Source organism: Saimiri boliviensis, chromosome X (assembly GCF_048565385.1).
Source record: "Saimiri boliviensis isolate mSaiBol1 chromosome X, mSaiBol1.pri, whole genome shotgun sequence".
Classification (NCBI taxonomy): domain Eukaryota; kingdom Metazoa; phylum Chordata; class Mammalia; order Primates; family Cebidae; genus Saimiri; species Saimiri boliviensis.
The window spans coordinates 106,674,761-106,690,792 of NC_133470.1; the positions used below are offsets into that span (position 1 = coordinate 106,674,761).

Genomic DNA, 16,032 nt, shown 5'->3' on the forward strand with positions numbered 1-16,032 from the left:
TTTACAGATATATTGCCAAGCATAGTTTTACATCATCGGACCTTAGATGTAAACACAACCATTTTTTAGATATGTAATCTTTTAAAAGAGATATAGACAAGGCTCATATTTTTTTCCTCTTTCAGCATTGTTGTCCAAACATGATAACTAAATTTTTGGGAGGAGTCATTAAATCAGAACGTCTATGTGCTGAAGACAAAAAAGAGATTGATCCAGAGACAGGAAAGTTGTTCATGTTAGTCAATGAGTTTTATTATGGAAGGCATGAAGGAGTCGCTGAGAAAGAGCCAAAGACTTACACAACCTTTAAATGCTTCAGTTGCTCGAAAGTTCTTAAAAATAATATTAGGTATGTAAATGCTTATTTTTATTTCTGTTTGAAAGTTGGGATATGACAGATAAGAATATAGTATCTTTACTTTGCTGTGCCATCTTTGTTAAGTAATTCTAATACTTTCTACTAAGAACAGAGGCAGATTATCATGTTGAAAAGCTTTTGTCCCTTCTTGTATTTTAAGAGTTTAACTCCAGGATCCACCTAGTTGTATTGTTTTCAGATAGCTTAAGAAAAGTCAAAATGTATTTTAATTTAGAGAGAAATTACTTTTTTTTCCCTACACTTATCACGGAACTGGGATTTTCTAGCTGACTTTGAATCTTTTCTTCATGTCATAAGAAGAACCACTATGCAGCGTGACCTTCTCCATACTAACCTTATTTAAAGCTCAAATTTTTCCCTTTTAAAATACATTGCAGACATTTACCAAAACCAAAAAGAGTTTTGGAAGTGTGAAAAAGAGATAAATGCCCAAACCTTCACAATGATTGCTATCTAGGTCATGACATTATTTCAAGAGTATTTTTTTCAGTGATTCGTAATTGTAAATAGTTGACCCAGTCTTAAAAGTGTTGTTTGAATTGAATAACTTTACTTTGAAATTCAGCAAAAAGCTTTTTTAGTAAGCTCTTTGAAAAAGGTATGCCCATTTATATTGTACTCTCTGCCATTGAACATCATAGTTCCTTCTCTTGAGAAGCCTTTTAGAGAAGCTAAAATAGCAGAATGTAAAACTGAAAAATAGTGCTACAAAGGGCACAGCCTGCTAAGAAAAATAGTTTGTGCTAACAGTAAGCCAATATAATTAGATAAAACAAAAGGTTATCGTAATTATAGGCATTGAAATTGCTATTGCATGCATTTAGAAACCAAGACACAAATAAGAATATGCCAGCAGTTTGTCTTTTGAGCAGCTGATTTCAAAGCTTTCAAAGATTTGTCTCTTCACTGTAGCTGCTTTTAATGATAGGGTTTCCATCCTTTCAATATTTTATTTTGAAATATAAATAGTATTTCATATATGGAAAAGAAGCCTGCTATTTTTATTTGCTATAAAAAACCTTTTAATCTAAAATAATGATAAAACATTACGGCAAATTAGTGATGTTTCATACTAATATATTAATGGATTATTTTAAAAACAGATGAAAAAACACCTTACCGAGCACTTAATGCAAGTAAATTATTTAAAATACACACTTTTCTAGAGGGCTTTCAGGCCTCAGAAGTGTTTTGAGTCATAAAATTACATTTTAAAAATTTAGGTTTACAGAGACTTATTTGCGAGGCTTTTCTTTGGTTAGAAGTCTGAATTTTTGCTCTCATTGGCAATCATTTATAGGTTTATGAACCACATGAAACATCACATGGAACTTGAGAAGCAGAACAGTGAAAGCTGGGAAAACCACACCACCTGCCAGCACTGTTACCGGCAGTATCCCACACCCTTCCAACTGCAGTGCCACATCGAGAGTACACACACTCCCCATGAGTTTTCGAGTAAGTGAAAATTTCTTTGGAGTCCTGAATATTACTGATCATCTGAACTGTGAGGAAATCTTAAAAATTCTGACAGAAAAAAATAATAAGAATTAGCGTTTGTAATTTGAGGGCAAAATTGGGGAAAAAATCACAACTTTTATAAATTTAGATGAAATGTGTTGGTAAAGCCAGGCTCAGTGATGGTGCATGCCTATACTCCCAGCTACTGAGAAGGCTGAGGCAGGAGGATCACTTGAGCCCACGGGTTCAGCACTGTAGAATGCTATGATCAATTACAGCTGTGAATAGCAACTGCACTTCAGCCTGGGCAACATAGCCAAGACCCTGTCTCTAAAAAAAGAAAAAAAAATTGTTAAAATTGAAGTCCCTCCTCCACAGTTCATTAGTGGAAATTTCCTTGGCATGACGCATGCATTGTATGTAGAGGACTAAATTAGAATACCCAAATTCCATGGTTTTCAAATTTGAAATCAATGGTCTTGATTTACACTTTAGACAGAAAGTAACTACAATGTAGATTTAGAGCCTGAGAAGCGAATAGATTTGGTTCAGATTCCAGCTTTGCCTCTTACTATAGCTGTGAGATCTCAAGCAAGTTACTTACTTTTTCTGTGCTTCTGGTTCCTCATCTGAAAAATAGGAATAATAACAGTACCTTCTTCAATGATGTTATAAGAATTAAATATGCTAATATAAGTCATGTCCTTGGAACAGCATTACAGAGTTAACAGCTATAGAATTGTTAGAACCACATCACTGTTACTTCTGTTATTATTACTTGTTGTTGTTATGGATGTACAAAATGAATCTTTTTTTATATACATCCTTAAATGGTATAATGTGTTTTTTTTCCCACTTTCAGCTATTTGCAAAATCTGTGAATTATCATTTGAAACAGAGCATATTCTTTTACAACATATGAAGGACACTCATAAACCTGGTGAAATGCCATACGTTTGCCAGGTACACATTTTATTGTGTAGTTAAGTGTTTGTTTGTTTGATTTTCATGTGCCATGTAATAGTATTCTTTTGATTTGTTAAAACCATTTAAATAAAAATAGTTACTATACTAAAATTGAAGACCCTCTTCATTAGTGGGAACCCCCTTGGGTTTAACTTATGCATTATATGTAAGGGGGTGGACTAGCTTTTTTTGCCTGTGGGTTGTAGTTTGCTGACCCCTGCACTAGATGAGGAAATGCCCTGCTAGAGAAAGACAACTATGTGGGTTATCACATAGGGAAGATTATAGATATGCCAGAGAGATGGGAAAATCTCTTAGTTATAGAAAATCAAATTAAACACTTTGAGATCAGTGTTGCAGAATTTGAAGTGGCTTCCAGTAATAAGAAAGTGAGATAAAGATAAATTGACAATGGCATAGCATGGATGCTATTTAAAATCTAAAGAAGAGAATACTATTTTATATATAGCAGGAAAAGCTTTTTAGAACAAGACTTGGCAGAGCTTGAAAATTCACAAGATAGAGGATGGTAGATTTGAAAACAGGAAGAGTCTTGCTGTGTTTTGGAATATATGCCCAAACTTTGAAAGATGTCTTTCAAAGGTTATCTTTATTATTTGCAGTAGTACGATTCTTGGTTGTATAGGCAGCAGAGCTGGACTAGTAGTACATAATATCCTTCCAAACAAATGACCCGTTATTGCTACTTTGATGTAATTACAAGATGTTTTAAAATTTCAAGTTAAAACTAAGCCTTCTTTATATTTCTAGGTTTGCCAGTTTAGATCATCAACATTTTCTGATGTAGAAGCTCATTTTAGAGCAGCCCATGAAAACACTAAGAACTTGCTATGTCCATTTTGCCTCAAAGTTTGTAAAATGGCAACCCCCTACATGAATCATTATATGAAGCATCAGGTGAGATTAAGCAGTTCTTATTTATTCATGTTGTCTTAGTGAAAATATAAAGATCTGTATGTATAGATCTATAGCTACATCTATATCTATCTATAACTTAGAACATTGGTTAGATTTATTCTGGACAGCAAAGTTGTTCTGAATGACACAATTTATAATTTATGCTGAATTACTTGTGAAACTTTCACTTTTCCTTGCTCGCTTTCTGGTGACACTCAGAATCATAAATAGTAAAAGTTCTGAAAGATAGCTAGAAATAGGAACCGTAAAGTGGAGGAAAAAAACCGAAGATTTGTGAAATATTTAGGTTAGTTATTTCAGGACTTAAGGATGGTGGAACTGATTTTGAAGGTGCTTATCAAGAGCAGGAAAAAGAGTAAGTTTGAATGGAGGAACATAAGATTAAGGACTCATAACCTTGTGTTTTCCTCTTTCTCTAGAAATCTTAGTTCCACCTTCTAGCCCACTTTTTATTATGAGACATGTGGTTGTCATCCGTGACCCAGAATTAACTTTTGTAGCAGCCAGTAAAAGGAAACAGCAAGAACACTTAAAACCAGATATGTGAACTATACCAGAGAACTATATTTAGGTTGTAATTTATTTCCTTTGTGACTTTTGCCAGTTCTGCTATATAATTTCTGGGATACCACTATTGACGCTTACATCTTTCCCTTGAATTCTGATTTTATGCTTACTGATTGTTTTCCTCAATTAGAGCGTCCTGTGGGCTGAAAACTTTGAGGAAACAGTGGGCCTATTCTTGAGTGTTTGAAACAGCCATAATGCCTTTGCCGAAATCGGAAGTCAATGGATTTACTAAATCTCGTTGTGTAATCAAGCTTTGCCTCCTGATCACCTCATTACATTTTGTAGTATTGATTGCATTGTCTCAGCAAGTTCATTCAGTATTGATGCTAATGTGGCCCTTGGTTCTAGTCATTGGATGATCATGAAATCAACTTGTTGTTAATTGGGGAAAAAATCATAAAAATAGAATTTCCAAATACATTCAGATTACCTGTGTTATGACTTGGATGATACTAGTGTCTCTTTTTTCTTATTTTTATCCTGGTAGGCCACCTCACCCTTGAAAACCTTTGGCATTATCTTTCTAGGGTTTTCCCAACACTGTTCCCTCTGATGTTAATAAGTGTTCCCCTCTTTATAACTTGTTCCTAGTAGAAGAAATTTAGTGAAAGGCTGGATTTACGAAGTTCATAGGGGTGTTTTTTGTTTATTTTTGACAACAGGACTTTTCAGAGCTTTTAATATGCTAATGGATATTGTAAATCTCCAAGCAAGGGAGATGGTCCTCAAACATTTTTAACCTTTGAGCCCTTTATTTGCATAATACCTACTAACATTTCTTGAGGTACAGAGTTTGGGAAGCACTGTTCTTGGTGCTTGTGTTTCATTTTTTGGCCTTTGATTTTGAAAAGAAGAAGGGAACATAAAGTATTATCTCTGACTATCTAATTATGGGTCTTTTAACACAATTATTTCTCCTTGCTTTACTAAGCTCCTTAGTGATACAGATATAGATTTGGAGGGAGTGATAACATGCTTAGAAAGGTAAGAAAGACATAGGTGAATCCACTATGTGAGTTGTGTTCTCATAAGTGGTTTATCTGATCTGTAGTCATTCTTCATACCCTAAGTTGTATGCCTTTACTTGCCATATGTACTGGAAAGAGTTACCCAACAGGTCTGGGTTGCTCAAATATTGCACAATTTCAGAATTGCCTGCTAGTATAACTGGCCCTTGGCTAAATCTTGGATATTCAGCTCTTAGAATGTTCTCTGTGTTATTAACTGATAAGAGTGTTTTACATGCCTGGAACCTTGAGCCATGTTGTACCAGTTTGTCAAGAAAATTTGCACAAACAATACAGATTTTTTTGGTGACCACTTGTTTTTCTTGCAGGGGGGGAGTCACCTGAAGGTTTGGCGACTTACCCATAAAAAAACCTAAGCTCTTAGACTTGAGAGCTTTCCTGTCAAGCAACACTTTATGTGTGTTGCTGCAGTACATGGTGAGGGATTAAGTGTGTTCTATGTGATTCCACTGGAATAGAGCTCTTAGAAGTTAGTGCCTAGTAATCCTCTAGAAGCTATCCAATATACTATTTCCTTTATTAATCCTACTCTGTACCCTTACACTGTAATAAAACATAGCTGTGAGTATAGCAATGTCTAAGTCCTATCGATCCTTCTGCTGAATCATCAAATCTGGGAGTAGTCTTTGGAACCACCGAGGTGCCACAGGTGCTTAGTCTGTTTGAGCTGTTATAACATTACTATTATAATATGGACTGGGAACCTTAAAACAACAAGCATTTATTTCTCCCTGTTCTGCAAGCTGTAAAGTCCAAGATCAGGGCACCAGCAGTTTAGTGTCTGGTGAGGACCTGCTTCCTTGTTCATAGATGGCCAAAAGACTCAAAACCTGAGCTGAGCAATATTATAAACTTATAGTTGAGATGGCATTATTAGTGCAATTTTATATGATAAGAATTATTGACTCTATGGCTTATTTTTGAAGACTTTGATTGCAACTTTTTCCTAAGAATAATCTATTATTATGTCTTGAGTGATTTTGGAGTTAGCAGTGCAGTTTATATAGTTTTTAACAAAGGATGAAAGACTCCAGATGTGTTAAGTATCTTCATTAGCTCTTTAATAATAACAATAAGAAGTTAACATACACTAATAACTTACCATTTGACAGCCACTGGTGCTTTTACATGCATTATCTTGTTTTATCTTTATAGCCGCCCTATGAGGCAGGTATATGATTGTTTCCATTTTATAGATAAGGAAACAAAGCTTTATAGAAAGTAAGTAATTTGCTCAATGTCACATTCCCTAATAAATGATGGAGCCAAAAATTGGTTTATAGCCCAAGCTTTCACTGCAGACTCATATTCCACACTCACATTAAGGCTAAAAGCAGAAATTACAGATAGTTACCCTTGAAAATCCCTCAAATTGGCCAGGCGCAGTGGCTCATGCCTGTAATCCCAGCACTTTTGGAGGCCGAGGCAGGCAGATCACCATAGGTCAGGAGTTCAACATCAGCCTGGCCAGAATGATGAAACCTTGTCTGTACTAAAAATACAAAAATTAGCTGGATGTGGTGGTGCATGCCTATAAACCCAGCTACTCAAGAGGCTGAGGCAGGAGAATCGCTTGTACCCGGGAGGCAGAGGTTGCAGTGAGCTGAGATCATGCCACTGCACTCCAGCCTAGGTGACAGAGGTAACTCTGTCTCAAAAAAAAAAAAAAAAATCACCCAAAATCATATAGTATGCATATCAAGAAGTTCAACCCACAACTTTTTCTCTACCCTTGGAACAAGTTACTATTGATTTGGTTAAACGTTGCTTTATTTTAAAAATGTATCCGCTGAGCACTATGACTCACACCTGTAATTCCAGCACTTTGGGAGGCCAAGGCGAGTGGATAACTTGACGTCAGGAGTTTTGAGACCAGTCTTGCCAAATGGTGAAACCCTATCTCTACTAAAAATACAAAATTAGCCAGGTGTGGTGGGCACCTGTAGTCCTAGCTACTTGGGAGGCTGAGGCAGGAGAACTGCTTGGACCTGGGAGGCAGAGGTTGCAGTGAGCCAAGGTCACGCCATTGCACTCCAGCCTGGGCAACAAAAGCAAAACTCTATCTCAAAAAAAAAAAAAAAAAAAAAAAAAAGGTATCATCATTGTGATTAATAGCACAAAGCAAGCATACATGCGTAAGAGAGAGATGCAGGACTTAAGTCCAACTTAGGACTAATAGATTATCGTCTCCCATCTTGGGGCTCTGAGCAAATAAATGCTCATTGAATGAAATGGCAAACACTTAAACTAGTTAAATTGTGCCTGCTGCTCATTTGTACTCTGTCAGTCTCTTGCTGTTTGCCTCATTTTATTTCTTAACGAATACTTGAGTGCCTAACATATGCCAAGGACTGTTGTAGGTATTGGGGATACAAGATAAAGCAGAGCAAGGTTTGTACTCTCTAAAATCTGCATCATGGTAGAAAAGGAGAGAGAGAGAGAAAGAGAGAGAGAGAGAGAGAGAGTGTGTGTGTGTGAGAGAGAGAGAGAGAGAGAGAGAGAGAGAGAGTGTGTGTGTGTGTGTGTGTGTGTGAGAGAGATGTCAGAATATATATATGTATGCCAGCTGATTGTAAGTACCATTGGAAGAAAATATGGGTAGATAGGGAGTGCCAGCCCTCAGGTGAAGGAGGGGTTTCTGTTTTGTTTTGTTTTGTTTTGTTTTGTTTTAAATGGTGTGGTCAAAGAGGGCTTCTCCAAAGGAAATAAGAGAGTAAGTCATGTGGCTATCTGGGAGAGAATGTTCCGGATAGAGGGAACAGTAAGTAGGTAATGATATGAACATGTACCTAGGATATTCAAGGCAAAACCAGGAGACCAGTGTGGCTGGAGTACAGTAAACAAGTGAGAGGAAAAGTAGTAGGAGATGAGGTTGTAGCGATAGAATGCAAGCCAGATCATATGAGGACTTGTAAGCCAGAGTCAGGATTCTGGAGTGTTATGGAAAACCAATGGAGGGTTTAAAAGATCACTGTGACAGCTATGGGAAGAATAGACTGTAGAGGGAGAAAGGGCAGAAATAGGGAACAGATAGAAGGCTATTGCAAGGGTCCTCGTAAGTGGCTCAGACAAGTATGGTATCAGTGATTGGAGGTGATGAGAAATAGAAAGTATAAATTTTTTTAAGGTATCACTGACAGGTTTTACTAATTTGTTGAATGTGGGATGTAAGAGAAAGAGAAGAGTTAAGAGTGACCAAGCGTTTTTTGTCCTGAGCAGCTGTAAGAACTTATCTCCCATATACTGAGATACTGGGAGGAGTAGGGAAGGAACAGATTTTGCGCCCTTCCCACTCAGAATGAATAAGGGGGAATCTAGAGTTCAATTTTTTTGTCCATGTTGATTTGAAATACGTATTAGACATCAAGAGGTGTCAAGTATGCAGTGGGTGGATGGTATTTAAAGACGTGAAACTAGATGAGGTGTAGGTAGAGGTAGAGAAAAAATTTGTGGGAACTATACTCTGGGGGAATGAATATTCTATCTGTCATCTTAATTTGCTGTCTGTTAACTTCACTGGGTTTTCTTTCCCCTTCTCTCTTGAGCACCTACAAGTAAATCTGTTTATGTTTATTGTACCTATGGTATGATCCAGTGCGCCACATTTCTTTAATAGTCTGAAGATGATACTGAAATAGTAATGCAAACATCTTATCTTTACATATTGCTTTGAACTTTGTAAAGAACTTTTATTCAGCAAATGTCTTCTGTGCATCAGTAACTGTACTAGGTACTTCCATACACATTACCTCATTTGGTTTTCCTAAATGACTGTATTTTATATGAAAATGATAAACTGGTGGAGATATATCTTTAAAGAAAGCATTCTTTTGTATTTGTATGTTCTAAATTTATAATAAATATAAAATCATTTTAATCAACAAGAGCATATGCATAAAGATTGCAATTGATAATGTATAGTATAAAGAACAGTAACCAGCTATGGGCAAGTGACTTAAATTTCTCTTGGGTCCTATTTCCCATTGGTAAAATAATGGGACTAGGTTTTAGGGGGGACTTAGGGGTTTCTCAAACAACAGATTGGGATCTGTTCTTATTTATGCCTCTACTATCAGTATAGAAATTTTCTAATTAAAATCTAATTATATACTTTTTATGTTTGATGCTTATATGGTAACTAATGCTTTTGAAACTCAGCTAATACAAGGAGTACTTTTAAGTAAAATAATAATTTTGGATTTTCTGTGATGGGAGATGGTAAAATTCTGGTTGTAAATTTATTTAGATTTTAGAGTTAAGCACAATTTCAGGTCCTAGGATTTGTGGTGCTAAAAGTTATTATCATCAAATATTTTCTGTAAACAGAAAAAAGGAGTTCACCGTTGCCCAAAATGCAGACTACAGTTTTTGACCAGCAAGGAGAAAGCTGAACATAAGGCACAGCATCGTACATTTATAAAGCCTAAGGAACTAGAAGGATTGCCTCCTGGAACAAAAGTGAGTTCACAGGGGGGTTCGGTGATTTTTTGCACATTCTATCAGTTTTTATTTTTGTTTTATATATATATATTTTATTGTACTTTAGGTTCTGGGGTACATGTGCAGATCATGCAGGATTATTGCATAGGTACATACACAGCAATGTGGTTTGCTGCCTCCGTCCCCTCGTCGTGTGTATCTGGCATTTCTCCCCATGTTATCCCTCCCTACCCTCCACTGTCCCTCCCCTATTCCCCCACAACAGACCCCAGTGTGTGATGCTTCCCTCCCTGTGTCCATGTGTTCTCATGGTTCAGCACCCACCTATGAGTGAGAACATGCAGTGTTTTATTTTCTGTTCTTGTGTCAGTTTGCTGAGAATGATGGTTTTCAGATTAATCCATGTCCCTACAAAGGACACGAACTCATCATTTTTTATGGCTGCATAGTGTTCCATGGTGTATATGTACCACATTTTCCTTGTCCAGTCTTATCATCAATGGGCATTTGGGTTGGGTTCCAGGTCTTTGCTATTGTAGACAGTGTCTCAGTGAACATACATGTGCATGTGCCTTTATAATAGAATGATTTATAATCCTTTGGATATATACCCAGTAATGAGATTGCTGGGTCAAATGGAATTTCTATTTCTAGGTCTTTGAGGAATCGCCCCACTGTCTTCCACAATGGTTGAACTAATTTACACTCCCACTAACAGTGTATTTTTAATTATTATGGATAGAAGGAATAAGGTCTAGTGTTAGGTAGCTCACTAGGGCAACTGTAGTTAACAGTAATTTATTGTATATTTCAAAATAACTAAAAGAGTGGAATTGGAATGTTCCTAACACAAATAAATGATAAATGCTTGAGGTGCTGCATACCCCAATTACCCTGATTTGATCATTACATATTATATGCTTGTATTAAAATAACACGTACACCCCAAAAGTGAGTTTTAAATATGCTATATTTTTAACATTTTGTATGATAATAGGAACTACTGCCTGGTTTTATCTATTGAATATAATATTAAAATTGACCTCTGATTGTTATTAAGACTTTAATTTAGGTTTTGTCATTCTTATGCTTGTAAAGAAAAACTTCGAATCATTGTTTTCTTAGTTGATTGACATGGTTTGTTGGAGGAGTATTTCTAGTGCAACTAGATTGTAGACTAAGTTGGCAGGTTGTTTCAATATTCTGTAGGCTGTTTTCAAGCTATTCCAGTTGTCAGTGTGTATGTCTGTTTCAGTTGCTAGACTGTAAGATGTTTAAGATAAGGAATTTAATTTATCTTTGTGTCCCCAGCATCTGTCATGGTGCCTTGAATGCTATAGGCTTGTTGAAGTTGGTATGACTAATCTCTCAGAGAAGCAAGTTTTGCTCCTGGATAGCATTGGTATTTTTCATTAGCAGGCACACATTGGACTACAGATTTTCTTCTCCTTGTTTGCCTTATATACTTATGTTTTCTGTGACTCTTTTTTTTTTTTTTTTTGGAAACAGAGTCTCGCCCTGTCCCGCAGGCTGGAGTGCAGTGGTGTGATCTCAGCTCACTGCAACCTCTGCCTCCCGGGTTCAAATGATTCTCTTGCCTCAGCCTCCTGAGTAGTTGGGATTACAGGTGTGCAACACGATGCCCAGCTAATTGTATTTTTAATAGAGACCAGGTTTCACCAACATGGCCAGGCTGGTGTCAACCTTCTGGCCTCAAATGATTTGCCTGCTTCGGCGTCCCAAAGTGTGGGATTACAAGCATGAGCCACCATACCTGGCCTTCTGACTTCTTTATACAAACTTAGCTCCTGAGTATTTTCTTCAGTGAAGAGATAGATAATCCAAGGTGAAATAATCCTCAAACCTTTGTATGTCACTTTAAGTACATACTTTTGAATGCAAGTATGTCTGCTATTTAAATTAACAAAAATAATATAAAACAATTATTTGGCCGGGCGCAGTGGCTCAAGCCTGTAATCCCAGCACTTCGGGAGGCCGAGGCGGGTGGATCACGAGGTCAAGAGATCGAGACCATCCTGGTCAACATGGTGAAACCCCGTCTCTACTAAAAATACAAAAAATCAGCTGGGCATGGTGGCGCGTGCCTGTAATCCCAGCTACTCAGGAGGCTGAGGCAGGAGAATTGCCTGAACCCAGGAGGCGGAGGTTGCAGTGAGCCGAGATCGCGCCATTGCACTCCAGCCTGGGTAACAAGAGCGAACTCTGTCTCAAAAAAAAAAAAAAAAAAAAAAAATTATTTGAACATCTAGAGTAAGATAAACCATCTGGCATCCTTCCCTGCAATCCATTTGTTCCATATTGGTATTAGACATTCATAATATTAATTTAGGCAATACAGTCCTCTCTCACATCTTCCCTTATTAATAAAATACCAATAGTAGTAATAATATTGATAATAATGATACTGTGTGTCTTATAGCGCTTTAGAATTAAGTATTCAGTGTGCCTTTCCATTCATTTTATTATTTAATCTATGTGATGATCCAATGAGATAGACAAGGCAGGTATTATCCCCATATTAGAGATGAAGAGGCTCAGAGAGGCTGAATTCCTTACTCCAGGTCATGTAGCTAGGAAGAGGTAGTACTAAGATTCTTAAACTTGGGTCTTTTGACTTCTACTCCAGTGCTTTCAAAAAATTTTTCTATTTGCAAGCTAACAAGTTCTGCTCCAGTGCTTTTGTGTGATACCACATGTATTTCATAGGACTTCACAGAAGCTGTTCTTCAAGTACATGGGGGAAGTGTAGTCAAATAATTAGAGAGAATGTTAGTGGGTGACTGTGTTTTCTATTATTAACCAATAGATACATTTTCTTTTTCTAAATTGTAAATGGTAAAGTTTGTATTAGTTATTATTAAGGAAATTCTGAGCATTATTGTAATCAGCATGCCGTGTGATGAATTGATGTAAGCTCCACCATAACCTTGGAAGCAGAAATCATGCCCCCGACCCCCAGGAAGAAGTTGCATTTACTGAAAATGTTTTATAGTTACCAGAGGATAATGCAGGCCTTTCCAGATTTATTATTTCTGACCTCTGTATTAAATTTTGACCTCTATATTTGTGAAAGCTCTTTAGTTGTTTTTTTGTTTTGTTTCGTTTTTTGTTTTTTGTTTTTTTGAGACAGGATCTTATTCTGTCACCCAGGTTGAAGTGCAGTGGTGCCATCTCAGGCCACTGCAACGTCCACCTCCCAGGTTCAAGCAATCTTCCCACCTCAGCTTCCTGAGTATTTGGGACCATAAGTGCATATCACCATGCCCAGCTAATGTTTTTGCATTTTTGGTAGAGACAAGGTTTTGCTGTATTGCCCAGGCTGGTCTCGGACTCCTGAACTCAGGCAGTCCACCCACCTTGGCCTTCCAAAGTGCTGGGATTATAGGCGTGAGCTACCACGTTAAAGCATAAAATAGCTATGGGATGTGCTCTTTTGATATTCATCTAATTTGTACTAACTCCTGATATTCATTAATATCTGTTGACATAAAACTGCTATCAAGATAAAACTGATATTACAGTAGTAAGTAAATACCAAGGTAAATTTCATTTAATTGGTATGACCATTTAGAATAAGTGGGAGGCTTATCTGATTATAATACTTGCCATTTTCAAAATAATGATGATTAACTTTTTGTATTGCAGTGATTTTTTGATAACATTTTATTGAGATATAATTCATATATCATACAATTCACCCATTTACAGTATTCACAGTTCAGTAGCTTTTAGCATATTCATATTTGGGGAAACATCACTACGGTAAATTTTAGAACATTTTTACCATTCTCAAAAGAAATCCATATGCATTAGCATTCACTCTGTTTCCCCTCCACTAGCCCTCTGCAAACTTTAATCTGCTTTTAGTCTCTATGGATTTTCCTGTTCTGGACATTTTGTGTAAATGGAATCATACAATATGTCATCTTTAGGGACTGGTTTATTTCACTTAGCATAATGTTTTGTAGGTTCATTGATACTGTATCATGAGTACTTCATTCTTTTTTGTGGCTAAGTAATACTCCATTGCATAGAAAATCTACATTTTATTCTTTCATCTATTGATGGGCATGTGGGTTGTTTTCTCTTTTTGGCTATAATGCTGCTGTAAAAATTCATGTACAGGTTTTTGTGTGGACATGTGTTTTCATTTCTCTTGAGTATATGCCTCTGAGTAGGATTGCTGAGTCAAATGGTAACTCTTACCTTTAATATTTTGAGAAACTTCTGTTTTTCTTTTGTTTGTTGTTTTGTTGAGATGGAATCTCACTCTGTTGCCCAGGCTGGAGTGCAGTGGCATGATCTTGGCTCACTGCAACCTCCGCTTCCTGGGTTCAAGCGATTCTCCTGCCTCAGCCTCCCAAATAGCTAGGATTACAGGCGCCTGCCACCATGCCTGTCTAATTTGTTGTATTTTTAGTTGAAATGGGGTTTCACCATGTTGGCCAGGCCGGTCTCAAACTCCTGACCTCAAGTGATCCACCTACCTCAGCTTCCCAAAGTTCAGGGATTACAGACGTGAGCCATCGCACCTGGCCTGCTGAACTATTTTTCAATCCATCTACACTGTTGTGCATTTCAACCAGCAGTGTATGAGGGTTCTCATTTCTCTACATCCTAGCCAGTACTTGTTATTGTCTGTTTATCATAGCCATGCTGGTTGGTATGAAGGGATATCTCACTTGGGATTTGATTTGCATTTCCCTGATGACTATTGATGTGGACCATCTTTTCATGTGCTTATTGGCTGTTTGTATATCTTCTTTGAAGAAAGGCCTACTCATCGATTTTCTCTTTGGTTGCTTGTGCTTTTGGTGTCATATAAGAAACCGTTGCCTAACTCATGCTCACAAGGATTTACTACTGTATTTTCTTCTAAGAGTTTTATAGTTTTACACTTTAAAATTTAGTCTTTGATACATTTTGAGATAAATTTTGTATATAATAGGTAGGGATTCAAATTCATTCTTTTGCACTTGGATATCAGTTTTTGTAGCAGCATTCATCAGGACTATTCTTTGCCCCATTGGAAATGTTTTGGTACCCTTGTCAAAAACCAATTTACTGTAAATGTGAGGGCTTACAGTGATATTTTTTATAATAACGTGGTTTATTTTCTAAAAGTATGTACTGCCTTTGTTTTTATAGGTTACTATTCGAGCTTCACTTGGACCTCACCACTCAAAATTACCAACTACACCTTCTGGTTATACTCCAGGCACTTCTTTTCTGCAGGTCACACCTCCGACATCTCAAAACTCAACTGCTGAAAATCCTAGAAAATCTAATGCTAGCAAATCTAAGACAAGTAGGCCTCATGCAACTACATCCACTGCAAGTAAAGCTAATACAAGTAAGCCAAGGGGACGTATAGCTAAATGCAGAGCAAAACCCTCTTACAAGCAAAAGCGACAGCGCCACAGAAAAAATAAAATGACCTTAGCTTTGAAGAACTTAAGGTAATATCTTTTATTCCTGATATACGATACAAATTTAATCTTAAGTATTAAAAGTTTTTTTATAATTTATCATATCATAGAACCCTCTTACACATTTACATGGTAGTCACTTATCTGGCATAAAGACCAAGCAAATAAGGAAAAGGTACTTTTTACAGCTGCTGAGCAGAACTTGAGTCATTGTGTTTATTCTATAATTTTCATCTTTTATACTAATATTTTATGCTTTCATCTTATGATAGATTAATTGGTTTATTTGATCCTTTTTATTCCAGGGAAATGTTAACTGGTGTTAAATTTTTTACACTTATTCTAGCTTGTTTCAAAGCATATTTTGAAATTATGAGTTTCTATTTAAAGATATCAATGTAAACATTTTGGCTTTAGTTAATAAAATGTTAAGATTTTCCCTTGTTATTTTTGTTTTATAATCTATTTTTATCTTTTTTTTTCCATCTCCATAAGGTGTCGTTGGGGAATTCACAAGTGCATTGAGTGTCATTCCAAAATAAAAGATTTTGCAAGCCACTTTTGTATACACATCCACTGCAGTTTTTGCAAGTATACTACTAACTGTAACAAAGCCTTTGCAAATCATATGATGAGGTAAGTTAAACATGTAAACTGCCAATCAGAATTGCCATTTGTTTTTTGAAAGCAGAGTTGTCCTATTGGAAGCAAGTTTGTCTCATCAAGGAACTAAAAGGGTCTAGCAATAGGGAACTTCTAAGATGTTCCTTGTACTATTTTCCAGCATAGTAACTCATAA

The 16,032-nt window shown here is 36.6% G+C and overlaps 1 protein-coding gene across 2 annotated transcripts in view; it reads left to right on the forward strand.

Moving 5' to 3' along the window:
- ZNF280C (zinc finger protein 280C) overlaps positions 1–16,032 on the forward strand; it is a 65,231-nt gene that overhangs the window by 37,227 nt on the left and 11,972 nt on the right. For both annotated transcript variants that reach the window (XM_003931123.3, XM_074392232.1), the window contains 7 exons: positions 126–349; positions 1,680–1,837; positions 2,703–2,803; positions 3,578–3,724; positions 9,670–9,801; positions 14,953–15,263; positions 15,729–15,869. In XM_003931123.3, coding sequence (XP_003931172.1) covers positions 126–349; positions 1,680–1,837; positions 2,703–2,803; positions 3,578–3,724; positions 9,670–9,801; positions 14,953–15,263; positions 15,729–15,869 — 1,214 coding nt within the window. The remainder of the gene's footprint in view (positions 1–125; positions 350–1,679; positions 1,838–2,702; positions 2,804–3,577; positions 3,725–9,669; positions 9,802–14,952; positions 15,264–15,728; positions 15,870–16,032) is intronic.